The 14472-nt window shown below is 38.3% G+C and overlaps 1 protein-coding gene across 6 annotated transcripts in view; it reads right to left on the bottom strand.

The window, feature by feature from the left end:
* Window positions 1–7294: 7294 nt before the first annotated feature.
* The window catches only part of FER (FER tyrosine kinase), a 438602-nt gene continuing 431424 nt past the window's right edge, over window positions 7295–14472 (bottom strand). For all 6 annotated transcript variants that reach the window (XM_075067143.1, XM_032762616.2, XM_032762614.2 and 3 more), the window contains 2 exons: window positions 13904–14026; window positions 7295–12062 (listed from right to left, as the gene is read on the bottom strand). In XM_075067143.1, coding sequence (XP_074923244.1) covers window positions 11920–12062; window positions 13904–14026 — 266 coding nt within the window. In that variant the 3' untranslated portion in view covers window positions 7295–11919. The remainder of the gene's footprint in view (window positions 12063–13903; window positions 14027–14472) is intronic.

The raw sequence follows: 14472 nt of genomic DNA, 5'->3' as shown, positions 1-14472 counted from the left end.
TACCTTATTGTTCGTATATTTATTTGAACCATGAATTAATTGAAATATGTAAGACGTGCTAGCACGGTGTGACAAAGGTGAAGTCTTCGGTGTTCATAAGCATCTCCAAACAGGTAATTAAAAAATAAAGCAAATAATACACTAGGTCAGTGGAAATGTCCTGAAACTGAGTAAAGTTCAGAGATGTCTTTGTTGGACTTTAGGATTATTTTTAGTAAGCGCAATCAGAAAATGAGTCTTCATCTTAACTGGAGACTTTTTGGAATCATAGCTTCAAATCCAGGTGGGGAGGATTTGACCCGTTGTTCTTTCAAGGTAACTATATTGAATTCCAGGCGTTTTATTGTGTGCGCGGATGCACCTGCATGTCCATCTTTTTGACAAATTCTTTAAAAGGAGAATATCTGCTTCGAGTGGGCATTACAGAGACCATCTTTATTCTAAAAATAGGGGACTGCTTTGGTGTCTTTGACTACCTCTGCTGCCCACACTTGTGCAGTGAAGTCGTGGCCTCCAGTCCAGAGATGATACATGGAAATCAGTTTGGGATAAAAGGCAATAGATATTTGTGACTAACAGTACAGCACATGTAAACACCCTCCAGGCTGCACATTCTTGTGAAACATGATGCCATTGGTAGACTTAAACTGGTGTAAGGTAGAGGTAACCAGATTAAATCACATCACAGATGGCATCACAGAGGCAAGTGTCTGTGCCAGCTACTCTGTGCAAATGACAGAAAACCTTTTTTAGAAAGATTATTGATTTGCAGAATGGAGTGTAAACAGACATCAACAAACGTGAGGCTGTTCCTACTATCAATCGAAAAAAGAAAATATGCTCAAGTTACCAGGGTTCATTGTTCTAGCTTCAAAGTCATTCAGACTTTGGCCATGTTTTTTATTCTTGTGCTCATTTTTGGCAGTATTATAACGATTGAGCAACTCATAATAATAAATATTGGCAAAGGACTGCCACACACTAAACATGTGACAATTGAACTCTAGCAGGTAATGTTTGAGGCAAGGCAGCAGGGATTGCAACCAGAACTCAGATAAGCTTAATTGCCACAAAGTGGATGTATATTATATATATTATGCACTGTATTTGTAACATCTCTAGGATGAAGGTTACTGTGGAGATAGTCCTCTGTTTTCAGTGTACAATAGATTTATTTATAACAGGAAAGGGAGAAGTATAAACATTGATATTTAAATGAAGTAGAAACACAACCTGACATAAATATTTTACATTTATTGGAAGAATACAGTAAAAAGGGGGACTGCAGACTCAATGGTAATTGGTCCATCAGAAGAAGCTAAAAAAAAGTCTGAAGTTTACAAGAACACCGACCTCCTATTTTGTAACAGACTAGGAAAAAATGTTACTTTTATGTATATAAAAATTGGCAAATAAGTTAAAATGCAGATGTTAAAATGATAAAGGATAGACAACTAAACTGTATTACACAGCTATCATTTTCAGACGTTTAAAAACCAGATAAACGTACATAAGACTCCCCCCCCCCTCTTTTTTTACACATGCACTTTTGGGAAGAAGCACCCATTTCCAGTGTTACGTATTATCAATCTGTTTCACAAATATATTATTTTTAAACAGAAAAGAGCATAAAAGGTGTTTTACCTGATGTTAAATTTGCTGGTGCATTCATTGGCATTAAATGAAAAAAAAAATCTAAATACATTTAAAAATTGTAAACTACACCAGTGCCTGGCTACTCAAGGCTAGTTGTCAAAAGTCTGCAATGGTATGTCAATGACTCTTTCTTTCCCCCAGTTTCCACCATGGAGTTATACAAAAGAAAAATAAACACATACACAGTTGGAAAGACAGTGTCCGTACAGCTCAAGTGTCCTTTCTGGAAACCTCTTAATTACACAGAGGGGCGGCTCTAGACATTTCGCAGCCCCAAGCATGGCGGCATGCTGCGGGGGGCGCTCTGCACGCCTGCGGGAGGTCCACCGGAGCCGCGGGATCAGTGGACCCTCCGCAGGCATGCTGCCGAAGGCTGGGTGCCTGCCGCCCTCCCGGTGACCGGCAGAGCGCCCCCCGCGGCATGCCGCCCCAAGCAAGACTGTGCAATTGCTGTAGGGATGGCAATGAAATGATACAAAATATATGTTGTGGTTTTCAATCCTTTTCCAGGATGTTTTTAGAATAATTAGATCAGATTAACTCTTTGGACTGTTTTTTGATCATGTCCTTTGAAGTAACACAATGCCCAAGCCTAGACCTGGAGTCCTTTCCTAGTAGATTTTTCTATTTTCTTAAGCTTTTAGGGAGCTAACATCTAATAATCAGATGGGCAAGCTCCCAGTAGGAAATATGTTCGTTAGCCATTATTATGCTGACATAATAAGGAACAGTGGAAGTTTTAATTGATTGCATTTCATCTGGTTGGCCCTCCTATGGAGGGATTAGTCAAATCTCTTGCACAGGCAGGAAGCCTCATCTACATCTTCTTCCTCATGGGCCTATATAGGACCCAGGCAAAATGCTGTCACTATCACTGCCTGGGCACTGGGGTTGTCCACAGTTGCAAGCTGGCAGGGGTAAGCCATGAAGGGGCATGGCCAGGTTTCTGCTACTTGTGCAGCGGGTAGCAATTGGCAGCAGGTGCTGGGGATAGCACAGAGTTCACATTTTACTAATGGATGTAGGCAATGCTATAGAGAGCGCTCCCAGCAGCAGTGCTCTGAGGCATCCTGGCTGCATCTGAGCTGTATAAGAAAGAATGCCAAAAAGCACCTCTATTTGGCTGCTACAGTTCTGCACACACCTTCCCTAGTACTCCAGAGAAGAGCTAGGGCACAGTTTTACCCTTCTGTGGAGCACCATTCAAATAAATAACATTAGTGACTAAAAGAAAAGCCATGTACCTGTTAAGGAGAAAACTGCATGCAAGAGACACTGATATACTTAAATAATATTTTTTTACCAACTCAGCTGTGACTGATTATGACACTACTGGTATTTGATCCACCTGCTGAGGAAAATTTATAAAGCTTTATTAATTTGGTCACCTAAAAATCAGTCACTTCATCATGTATTAAATGTTCTGCAAATAACTATATATTTAGTGGACTAAAAACCCATAAATTTTTAGTTTGCAAGTCTGACCTTGAGCAGTACTGTATTTGCAGAGCTAAAGGTTACGTGGTGTAAGCAAGGAAACCAGGCCTCTAAAAACAAAATCGATGACAATAAGAATGATGATTTAGGAATGCAGAATGTGTTTGGAGTGCTGAAAGGGGCTAAAAGGAGAACACATTTCCTTAGTGAGGATCAGTGGAAACTGGCATCACAACACTCTTTATTCAGTTGGAACTGGTCTGTTGACTGCAACTGAAGCAGAGTAGTTCTCTCAGTGGGGGGCACAGTGTTAGTTACACCTTGTTCCTCAAAGATGAGGAATAGAATGCTGTGTGTTAGAAAGAAAACATCAATAACAGAATGTCATATACTGTAATATGAAAAAGGAATTTGTCAGCTTTCTTGAAGAAGTCTTCAGTTGGATGAAACATTAATTAGAATGTGAACTTGGCATTCACCTTTATCTTACAGTTACTTTGGGATGATATACCTATAGTAGTATTTTTGGGGTCTCTGGAAGTAGATGTTGGGCCAAATGAAACCAGAGACAAAGCTAGAACTTTGCCGCTGAAGAGCAACTCACAGAGTAATGTGAAATGGAAGTATGTGAGGGATATGGAGACATCTAATTCAGATGTCTGAGAAGGCCTGAAGAAGAAAATATTAAGGGCCAGACTGTCCTCTAAAAATAGTCTTGGAATGAAATTTTACTGGCTTCATACATAGCAATGCAACTGTGCTAAAATCAAGCATGAGAGCAGAATTTGTTCCCAAGAGACTGATCTTTTTGAAAATCCATACACAATAATAAGAGGTGTATCTTACTCTTTACATATCCCATAATTGTGGTTACATTTGTTTTTTTTGTAGCTGGTAACCTCTAGTTTTGTTCTGCTGCTGAAGTTGAATACATCTTTTTACTAGTATTCAGCAGAATGATTTTTTTTTCTACTCTTTATTTCTTGATACAGTTTAGCAAGACTGATCTGATATGTCTGTACTGACTGTTCAATAAGAGAAATTTTAGTTGGGATATGGAGAATGCTCCCTCTGTAAACTAATAATCCAAGACTGCCCATTCTCTTTCTTGTTTGACAAGCTGTTTTTTTCACAAATCACCTTAGCTTGGATTGTTGATGGTATTTGGTGCCAGTGTGTGCTTTTCTGTCTGCTCTTACTACACACAGTCCAAGTTTGGTGAAGTGGGATGCTCTGCATGTTTACAACCAGTTCTAAAATTATAGCAGGGTTGTAAATGCAGCGATGGTGGTAATTTAGGACTATTCTAGCGGCAGTTCATGCTTTTTGAAGTCATGTGACTTCATTGTCCTCCATGCTAGCCTGCAGGCATTTTCAGAATGAGAAGTAGGCTCTTGAGTTCACAGTTGCAAAGCTGTACCCTAAAATTTATGATCTAAAACAAACATTTGTTTGCCAGGTGATTTGCTCATAAAGATGCACTGTGGCATTCCTTTTTGGAAAAACAAATGAAGGTAAGAATAATCTAGTGCAGTTTTTTCACTGATTGGGTTTTGTGGTTTCAGCCTACTCGAATTTTTTGACCATATTATTAAACCACTGCAGAATTGAATGTGACTGGTGATCTCTCTGATCAGGAGTGAAAGTCCAGTGCTAGCAAGAGATCTGCAAGTAAGTCAAGAGTGAATATAGAGTGACGAGGGGAAGCGTCAAAGTAACTGTGTGCCCCTTATGCCTGGCTCTAGCCAGTATTGTGAATTAGTCCTTATGAACTCTTTTAAAGCCTTTAAGATAAGTGCTCTCCTGCTAGAGAGTTCAAAAAGGTCCTGCCTTAGTGAAGTGATAATGCATTTGAAAGAAGACTAGTCTTCAAACATGGCCAGTAATAAGAAACCTCCAGAAAAAAGAAATCAAAACTGAGGCCCCAGTCCTGAAGTCTCCCTGCACAGAACTCCAATATACTTCAGTGGGAGTTTCATGGAAGTAGGGATTCCGGAAAGTTAGTAAGATAATTGCTTTCTTTACCTATAAGTGCAATTTCCTCTTCTTAATAACAATTTTAAATGTATGTAAATCCTAAAATTCCCATCTTTTCAGATTACTGGCAGTAGGTATATGGAAATCATACTTTTTTTCTTTTTAAGTGATTATTTCCTTTGTTCAGGGTCAAACCAACAAATTTTCTTTTCTGGTGTCAAACCCACACAGAGGATTTAAAAAGCATGCTACCTTGAGTGAGACACAAATTAAAGGTGAAATCTGTAAATTCCCCTTCCTCCCAAACTGCTAGGCTGTGGCACCTAAGGATTGTATCCTGTAGTCTCAAGCATTTACTAGTCAGAAATCACATTTGTCACATCAAAGGAGAAACATCTTACATATTAAGTAATAATTAAAATTTAAAAAAATTGATGGAATTTAGCAAAGTAGTTCAGTGGGATTCTAGCTCTGGAGCCAGTGACTGCTGTGAGGGATTAAGGGGAGCAAAAATGATGAGTGGAATTTGAAGAGAATTCATTCTCTTTTTAATCAAAATGTAAAGAATGTAAACTTTCTTGAAAAGCACATTGACAATCTGAAAACTCAGCTTTCCCCTCCAAGCCCACCAACCATTTGCTGAATGTTTTGCTACTGTAAGTGACCATCTGATCATGGAGGGGCAAAGAGAGATTTTCAGAGAACATATCCTGGAAAATATTATGCCCGCATTTTTGCTGTTTTCTTACCAGTGTCAGGCGAGGTCTATATTACACTTACATGGGTATAACTACGTTGCTCAGAACGACAAAAAATCCACACCTGTGAGCAATGCAGTTATACTTACCTAACTACAGCCCCAAAGAGAAATGAGTTCAGATCGGGGAAGGAGGAATGAGGACACACCCCATGTAAGGACTAAAAGCAGGAAAGGCAACACGTCATGAAAATCACACTGACAAAATCTAAGGACAAAAATCAGCACCCTTATTTTCTAGAAAATGCTGTACTAGTGGGAGAATAAATAAGGTGTTTGGCGACAAGTCACTTTTTAATACATTCCAAGGCCAATCATGAAATGCTCCACATGGTGCTTGTGTGATAAACACAATGAATTGATGCTGGCATTTAAACCTGCTTTTAGTTTTCGTGTCTGAGCATGCAGTATGCTTTCACCTGAAGTACTGTCCTGCTTTCTCTTTCCTATCCAAGATGACAAATTATGTGCTTTAGGACTGCACTACTTTTATATTGCTACAGCGAAAGTTCAGCTAGCAGTCACTGCACTCCTACACACTACAGCTTCAGAAAGGAAAGAGATTGGCAAATGAGTGGCAGAAAAAAAGGATTTCAGCAAACTAACAGGAAGAGAGACTTGTTTTTTTTTTCCACTTGAGTTTAATCTGCTTTCCTTTTAGTTGTTTGTGCCTCCACTGTCAGAACTAGACATTATACTGGGATATTCTAGCTATTGGCTCAAAAGCCTTATGATGTGTCCTCTGCGGTATAAATAATAGTCCTTAATGAAATGATTATTTGTCCTCTCCTTGGGAAAATTGCCCAGTTTTCTTAACAGCAAACATGTTTTAACCTGTATTTTTCATTCCTATAATTTAAGTTGACAAAAGATTAAGTGGAAACAAAACAATATGAGAAATGATGTCATCATATCCTTATTAGGCAACCAGCAGCCAGTAACATCTGTGTATAGAAGACACATCCCTAATCTTGCTGTCATGACACAAAGAAATGACAGGGTCTGGGCCTGAAGGACAACACTGTCCATCCCAGCCACTTGGGCTACAGTTTATGTGAGGATAATAGGATCTTATTTTCCAAACATTCTGTGAGAACATCCTTTCTTTAAGGGATATTTCTTCTTGAAACCTCTCTAGTACTTTCTACAGCGTTATTCTGTTTCCAAGGACTTCAACTGGGCACTCCTGTAAGTGTCTTCCCCTCCTGCAGTAGGGAGTGTAAGGACTGGCTGAATATGAAGAGGGAAGGTGCCCTGCCAGTTGGTGTGGGGATGGAGTGGACCCAATCTGCCCTGTATGCTCCCAGAGCAATTACGGCTAAGTCAGTCAGAATGTTTCCAAGGATTGCCACTACAGCATGAGTTCTCTGTTCCCCACCACAGTGGTTTAGGAGTTACAATGTGTACTGATAATCATAAAATGATGTTAACCAAGTCTAATAAAACAACTCATGTACTTTAGGCAAGTAATTGGAAAAGGTGACCTCTTTATTTCAATGGCAAACTTTCATGCTTACCTAAGTAAGTGGGTAATGACACGGTAACAAACAAATGCATTCTCCAGTTCTAATGCATAAGGTTATTCTTTTGGAAAGAGACTTCTTCCTCTTCAATCCATCTTTCTCTCTTCTTGCTCCTTTACATTATGTGCCATTACTGTCTGTGACATCTAGCCATCCTAACAATCACCAGCTATAATGTCAGATTAAGACCTCTTAAAACCACAGGGCTAATTTACATATCTTATTTATACATGCCTTTCTTCTGAAATATTTCGAAGGTACTGCTCTATCAGTGAGTAGACCTCAATGTTGTCCGACCCTGTCCAGAGCTGGAGCAGAAGTTATGATGATACGAATGCTGGCAGCCAGCCTACATTAGCACTCCCACCATTGCTACCATTGGTGGGAAACATCGCAGAAAAAAGGCCAGTATAGACAAGGTGCTATTGGCACCAGTAATTCAGGCGAATGAGGAAAAAGAGAAAGCACAGGCCTAAACTTTAGATCTGAATAATTCCAAACTTTAGATTCAGCTAGAAATGTTGTGGCTGAGGCTCTCTTCTCTAACTTTGAGGGGGGGGGAGGAAGCACCTGCTTGCTACTATTTTTGATTAATAGTATTACAGTAGTAGTAAAAAATGCCATAAATAATGTATATGACTTTACACTGATGTGTATCTGCAGCATTTGAATAAGCACAAAGTTCATCATAAACAAACATGGGTGGGTGAAAAACCAAGGGGAAACAGTGAGGTACAGTAACCTGTTTCCTTACAACTGCTTTCTGCCCAAGAAAGGCTGAGGTTTATTTTGTAAACGGCACTGTTCTGATACTGTACTTCCTGACACAGCATATAAAGTGGTGTTAAGCCATCGAAAGCCACACTCCAAAATAGAGGCTGATTTTATGATATAGTTACAAAATGCACATCAAGCTCTGAAACAAAAATGCAAAATGATTGCAGTTGCTAAACACTGTTGTTTACTTCTTCATTTTAGATTAAAAATCTAAAACAATTTTGTGAAATGCAGACTGTAGAAAAAGATTACACATATGCTGAGGGCACAGGTCTCTGTCTTGCTTTCAAACATGGTGTTTCTCAATATTGCACTTTCTATAAAACCATGAACTCCAGACATTTGGGAATCTTAATAACCAGGATGATGATTTCAAAACAAAACATTGAGGCTAGTTTTAAATGCTCAGTTTTGATTGTAAACAACTGAAACTGTACACTCATTATTAGCTTTAAAATAATCTCTTAAATTTAGGACAGTAGCACTTTTCATTCTTTTATAATGCCTTGAAAAGGAGGAAAATAATTGGCAATAACTGGAGAAATCACACTCCATCTCCTATAATATACTTAATAGTACCCTAAAAATTAAAACCTCTAAGTGTTATATGAATTTTAAAAGACAGGAGTATTTCCTGGATATATAACCATCTGAACATTTCCAAAGCCTGTTAGAACCCCATAAAATGGGGAAGTGCAGATGTCAAAGCCTATTAAATACACTGAATTTCCAAAAGAGTATACTCTTCATTTTGCTGTATCTTAAACAAAATGTACAAAACACTGTAAAAAAAATAACTATCCAATCTCCGATTAATTCACTAACAATGCTAAGATTTTAACCCTATGTTCATTTAAAAGACATTGAGACTACAGAGAAGGCAGATAGCTGCAAATTTGGTTCTTGAATGCTATACCTGGTTTTCCATTGATTAAATTGAAGGGTTTGTCTTTGTACATTTTTGTAGTCTCCCCTGCCATAAACTTGCAAAGTTAAGAAAAGTAGTTATAGACATGTATCTGATATTGACATAACTTCCTGAAGTACATAATTCCAATAATTTACATGTGACAGATGGGACAAATAAATTATGCCACAAATGCAACTGAATTAATGCTGAGAAGACAGTTTGAATAAGTTTTTGTGAAAAACACATATGCCTATATTAAATTTATTCTATACCAATGAACTCATCCTGACAGTCTCCCAAAGGATTATTAATCATGAATTGAATTCCTGTCTGCTTTAGGACAAAGAACACAACATACTCTAGATGCTGCAGGTGTTCCTATGTTTTGAAAAGCCTTTTCAATTTAAACAGAAGCATGATGTGAATTGCAAAATGTTAACTGCTTAGATACGTGAAAAATGAAAACAGTTGTTGTCCTTTTACCTCTGTACTAAGAATCAGAATTGTGTGTCCTGTTTACCAAATTAAGACAAAAAGAACTGTTCTATTTTCTTGTTGATAGGTAGGATAAAAAGTCTGTGAATCTAAAAGCGAATACATTCTTGTCCTTCTTTTTAGACATTAGCGAGTGCATAGATGAGGACCTACAGTTGGGTGATTTATCTGGATTCTTCCCAGAGTTATCGTTGCACATTTCTGGCATTTTCATGCCCTTTTATTCACACAAGCATGCCAGCTCATTAAGGCACACTGTTTGTGTAACAGTTAGTATCAATGCTAACTGACTAAACAATGTTTCTTATTGGTATTGAGACAAAGATCTTTGGACCAAGTGTGAGCACAGTGATGATTAAATGTACATCGTATTTACATAAAGAAATGATGATGATAAAGGGATTACACTAATTTTTCCTTTATTTTCAGTTTCTACTCCTTTTCCCCAGTGTGTTTTGTTTCCTTTGCCCCCAGAACAAACCTAGACTGCTAACAAAGAGTTAGCTACACTAACTGCTAGACTGCTAACAAAGTGTTTCAGCTACACTGAAAAAAGAGTTCTCCAGTATGCTGCTTCACTGTTCATTTGGACACTAAATTTAATGTAACAGATACTGGTCGAAAAACTCATAGCCTACAAATACTTCAGTCACACATCTATCTCCTTCAATACTACCATAAATGTACTTTAAAGAGCAGAAATTGTGCTCTGCACAACAGAAGAGTCACCACAATAGAAATAAAATATTATACAGCCCCATGAAAAGAAATAGGGCCACTAAAAGTCCCAAATGCTGTTTTTTCTTTTATTCCTCTGTTTTAGTCACTTGGTCTGGCAGTTAATTCCTTGTTAACGCACCTTGAGCTAATAACAGTTTGATAATTATTAGAGAGAGGTCTCCCAAACTTTGGATCTCAGATCATAACTTTGTTGCTAAAGTCACAGGTCTCTATGGCAGTTGGGAACCCTTATCAGGGCCTTTTGTAGAGATAGGTCCAAGCCACAAATTATTTGTGCTCCCTCCCTCCCCCCAACTGATTAGCTTTTATTCTTCTTATAAGAATACTATTTTTATACCAATCTTTTCCTCCTTGATAGTGTGAATATGCAAATCTGAACACAACTAAAGACATTTCTATAGATTAATATTTCTACTCTATGCCTTGTTCAGCCTTCCAGAGGTTTAAAACAGGTAGCATTTCTTTCTGCAAGTGAGACGTAGCCTTTTTCTTTGGACAATATACATGGAAAGTATTCTTTTAAAACATGTCCTTTTGCTGACTCCAACTGCATACAGAAAAGGAATATCAATTATTTTAAAATTGGAAAAAAAGAACCAAACTATCAGAGAACCTCCAAAAGCCAATTTGGCAGTTCGCATTCTTTTACTCATCTAAAATCAATGCTACCAGTTACTTTCATTACATGCCACTCTCGTTATCAAACTTGCTTCCTGCTGACCTCTGCTTTACATGTGTACATTCAACACCAACAGTTTTCTTCTTCTTCTTCTGCTTGTACTTTGAAAGGCAGATGATTTGGAGTATTTCCTGACAAACATGTATCACCCAAGACTGGATGTTGGCCTTTTAGAAAAAACCTAGCCTACCAAAGGAGATTTGTGCATAAAGATTCCTGATAAACTACTTAATTCTTCACAGGAAAAAAAGTAGCAAGTAATGTCCAAAGTTGAACATATTTACTATGATGGGAGCAACCGTAAGACATCTAAGGATGCGTTTGTAAATTATGTGAATATTATTCTACAAAAAAATTATGGATTTCTTTGTTTAAAAAGAATACATGCACATCCAGAATCTTAACTGATGTTCTTTCTTAAAACAATATATCATTTAAAATATCAGTTGCAGAAATGGTTTAAAAAATATAAAGTTCCGAATTGAAATACTATTCAAAAATTGTGGTCCTCAGATTTAAAGTCTTCAGAAACATGGCACAGCCACCATGTTTTAGTGCCACTGGTGTTGATATCTGCAACTGAGATAGCAAATTAAGAATACAGCATAAAGTAGAAAACCTTTAGGAAATGTCACTAGCAGTTTATCAATCACTGTAAAATAGATAGGAGTCATAGTCCTTTAAATCTACAGTATGTGATGTTCTGTTTACATGTATCCTAAATGACAGTGTTAATGTGACTAGATATATAACAGTTGGCAGAATCATCTCTCTTTTTAACGTATGCTTAGACATTTTCCAAGATGGCGTGCACACACACACATATGTATAAAAACGAGTTAATTTTAAAAAGTAATCCTAGAAGAATATTGCAGATAATGTGGTATAAACGCACAGTGTTTGAGGGGACAATATTACTTTGTTGAAAAACAGAGTTCTGTAGGTTGAGTTTGGCACTACTTTATCACTATGTCACTTTCTTTTTGATTGAAGATAGTTCTTTCTGAATCTCGCTGAATTTTGGTCGGTTTTCTGGTTTGTAGTCCCAGCATCTCTGCATTATTTTATATATTTCCTCTGGGCACTTTTGAGGTGCTGACATTCGATATCCTGACATGCAAAGGGAAAAAGTTTAGTATGCAAAAGTAACATAAATTGAACAAATGTTTAAAAAATAATAAGGAACTATAATTAAAAATGAATGAGCAAAGTGCCTTGAGGTCGCTAAATACAAAATTTTATAAGGTCAGATTTATGCATCTCCTAGGTATAAACGAGATGATTTTCACACTATGAAAGTTATAGTGCTTGACTAGCAAACTAAACACTGCTTACATTGGGAAAGGTAAAATTGTCAGTATGCTCCTCTAGCTGCCTAAAAATTCACTCTCCCCATCCTAGGAAAATGACTGGCTCCTCTTCTTCCTGTGTCATGAAAATCCAATAAAATACAGGAATGCTAACAAATTAAAACACACTTACCTTAAGGCTGAGTGTGAATTTCCCTTCTGCCCCTTTTTTTTCCATTTCTTTACTCCTTCCATCTCCCAGTCCCACTCTTTTCTTTCCATTTTGATTTCCCTTGCCTCTCCTTTTTATACTGAAGAAATAAGCCCCCCATTTCACCCTCTAATTCATTTTTCCTTTCCCCTATTCTCTTGTCCCTCCTTACTCTAATCCCTTGTTCTTGTCTCCTCCTCAGTTCCACTGCCTGCCCTCTTTTCTGCTCTTCCACTTTGCAAATTTCTTTTGTTTGCTCCCTGCTTCCATATTGTGACCAAATAAATGAAGTCTCTGGCTTCTTGGAGTGCAGGTGCCCAGGCAGTCGGCAAAGCAAGAGCAACCTGGGTTCTGGCCTTGTTAACACACACCAGATAAAATTTACAAATGTAAAGCTGCATAAAATCCATGTTATGTATATGACTCCTACAGCTGTCAGTATAGGTTGTAGGCACAGATTGCAGGAAGGACAGTGTGATGGAGACATCACTGTGGAAGGAAGGAACAAAGAATGCACGCAGATACCTAATATCTTAATCAGAGTTATCTACTTTTCATTACTTTGTGAAAGAAAAGCTGGGGTTCACTACTTAAGCCAATTCAAATGGAGCTGTTCACTATATTTGTTCTTAAATTTTGCTCCAAAGGCCAAAGCTTTAACAAAAGACAGTGCAGACAGATAGTGTTTTTGGTATTTCCAGCAGCTTGGGATGTTAGCACTGAGGGTATGGCTACACTTGGAATTTCAAAGCGCTGCCACAGCAGCGCTTTGAAGTGTGAGTGTGGTTGGAGCGGCAGCACTGGGAGAGAGCTCTCCCAGTGCTGCACGTAAACCACATCCTCTACGGGTGTAGCGTGCAGTGCTGGGAGCCGTGCTCCCAGTGCTGCTGCCCTGATTACACTGACGCTTTACAGCGCTGTATCTTGCAGCGCTCAGGGGGGTGTTTTTTCACACCCCTGAGCGCGAAAGTTGCAGCGCTGTAAAGTGTGAGTGTAGCCATACCCTAAGAGTAAGAGCAATTTACTTGACAAGAGCATCTTCAGGTTTAACCTTTGTGCTGCCCAAGCCTCGCAACTAACCATCCCCTTTATGTTCATCTCCTACTCTAACCTTCATGTCTTCTTCCATAAAGCCCTACATGGTACCTCAACCTTTCGCGGATTCAATCAATTATGCCTGTATCCTCCCAGCCTTCAAGACCCCACTCTTCTTCCAGGAGGCCTATAAACCCTAATCTTCCTCGCAGGGCGCTCTTAGCAAGTGTTTTAAAGAAGATCGGACAACAAACTTATGGAAAGACCAGGACATTTGTTAAAGTTACTTGATCACACTGTTTGTCACTTCCCATTTGCAGATTGTCTATTTTGTTAAGTGCATGGACCTTGTCTTCCTACAGATCTATGAAGTATATGTTGCATGTGGTTGCACTCTATAAATAATAACAATTAACCTTTCTCCACTTGTTCCCGTGCTTGCTGGTTGGTCATTCCAGGGTATGGACATACGCCTAGACTGAAGGTCTCCCAAAGAAGGATCCCAAAGCTCCATACATCACTTTCAGAAGTGTATCTCCCTGAGGAAGGAGAGAAAGTGGATAATATAAATTCAAAGAATATTTCTGAGATGTACTGTACGCTGCCCTGAACCATTGGTAAGAATTTAAATTAAATAAAGTAGTAACAGCACATTCCCACTACCCTTGCCGAGGTGAAATTAAAGCATTATAACTGAACATTAGCTCTTAATGGATACTCTTCCCATACCGATGATCTCATTTTTCAAGTGATTAACAATCAATTATCTTAGATCAAGGCAAATGTTTAAAATTTGCTATTCTGTGATTTGATGGGCAGACTTGTTATGCTAGTAAAGATGCGAATTTACCCAGGGCCAAGAGACTGAGAAGATTTAAATGAGCTGGATTTTTGCTATTTTGTTTTCCAGACGGACTGAGGTCTCCTTCTCCATTCTCCTGTCCGGCAAACTTTGAAAGAAAATAAATTTAAAAGGTGAGGGACA

This window comes from Chelonoidis abingdonii, chromosome 6 (genome assembly GCF_003597395.2).
Source record: "Chelonoidis abingdonii isolate Lonesome George chromosome 6, CheloAbing_2.0, whole genome shotgun sequence".
Classification (NCBI taxonomy): Eukaryota; Metazoa; Chordata; order Testudines; family Testudinidae; genus Chelonoidis; species Chelonoidis abingdonii.
Note: the sequence above shows the minus strand (reverse complement) of the source record. Positions and strands in the feature narration are given on the sequence as shown.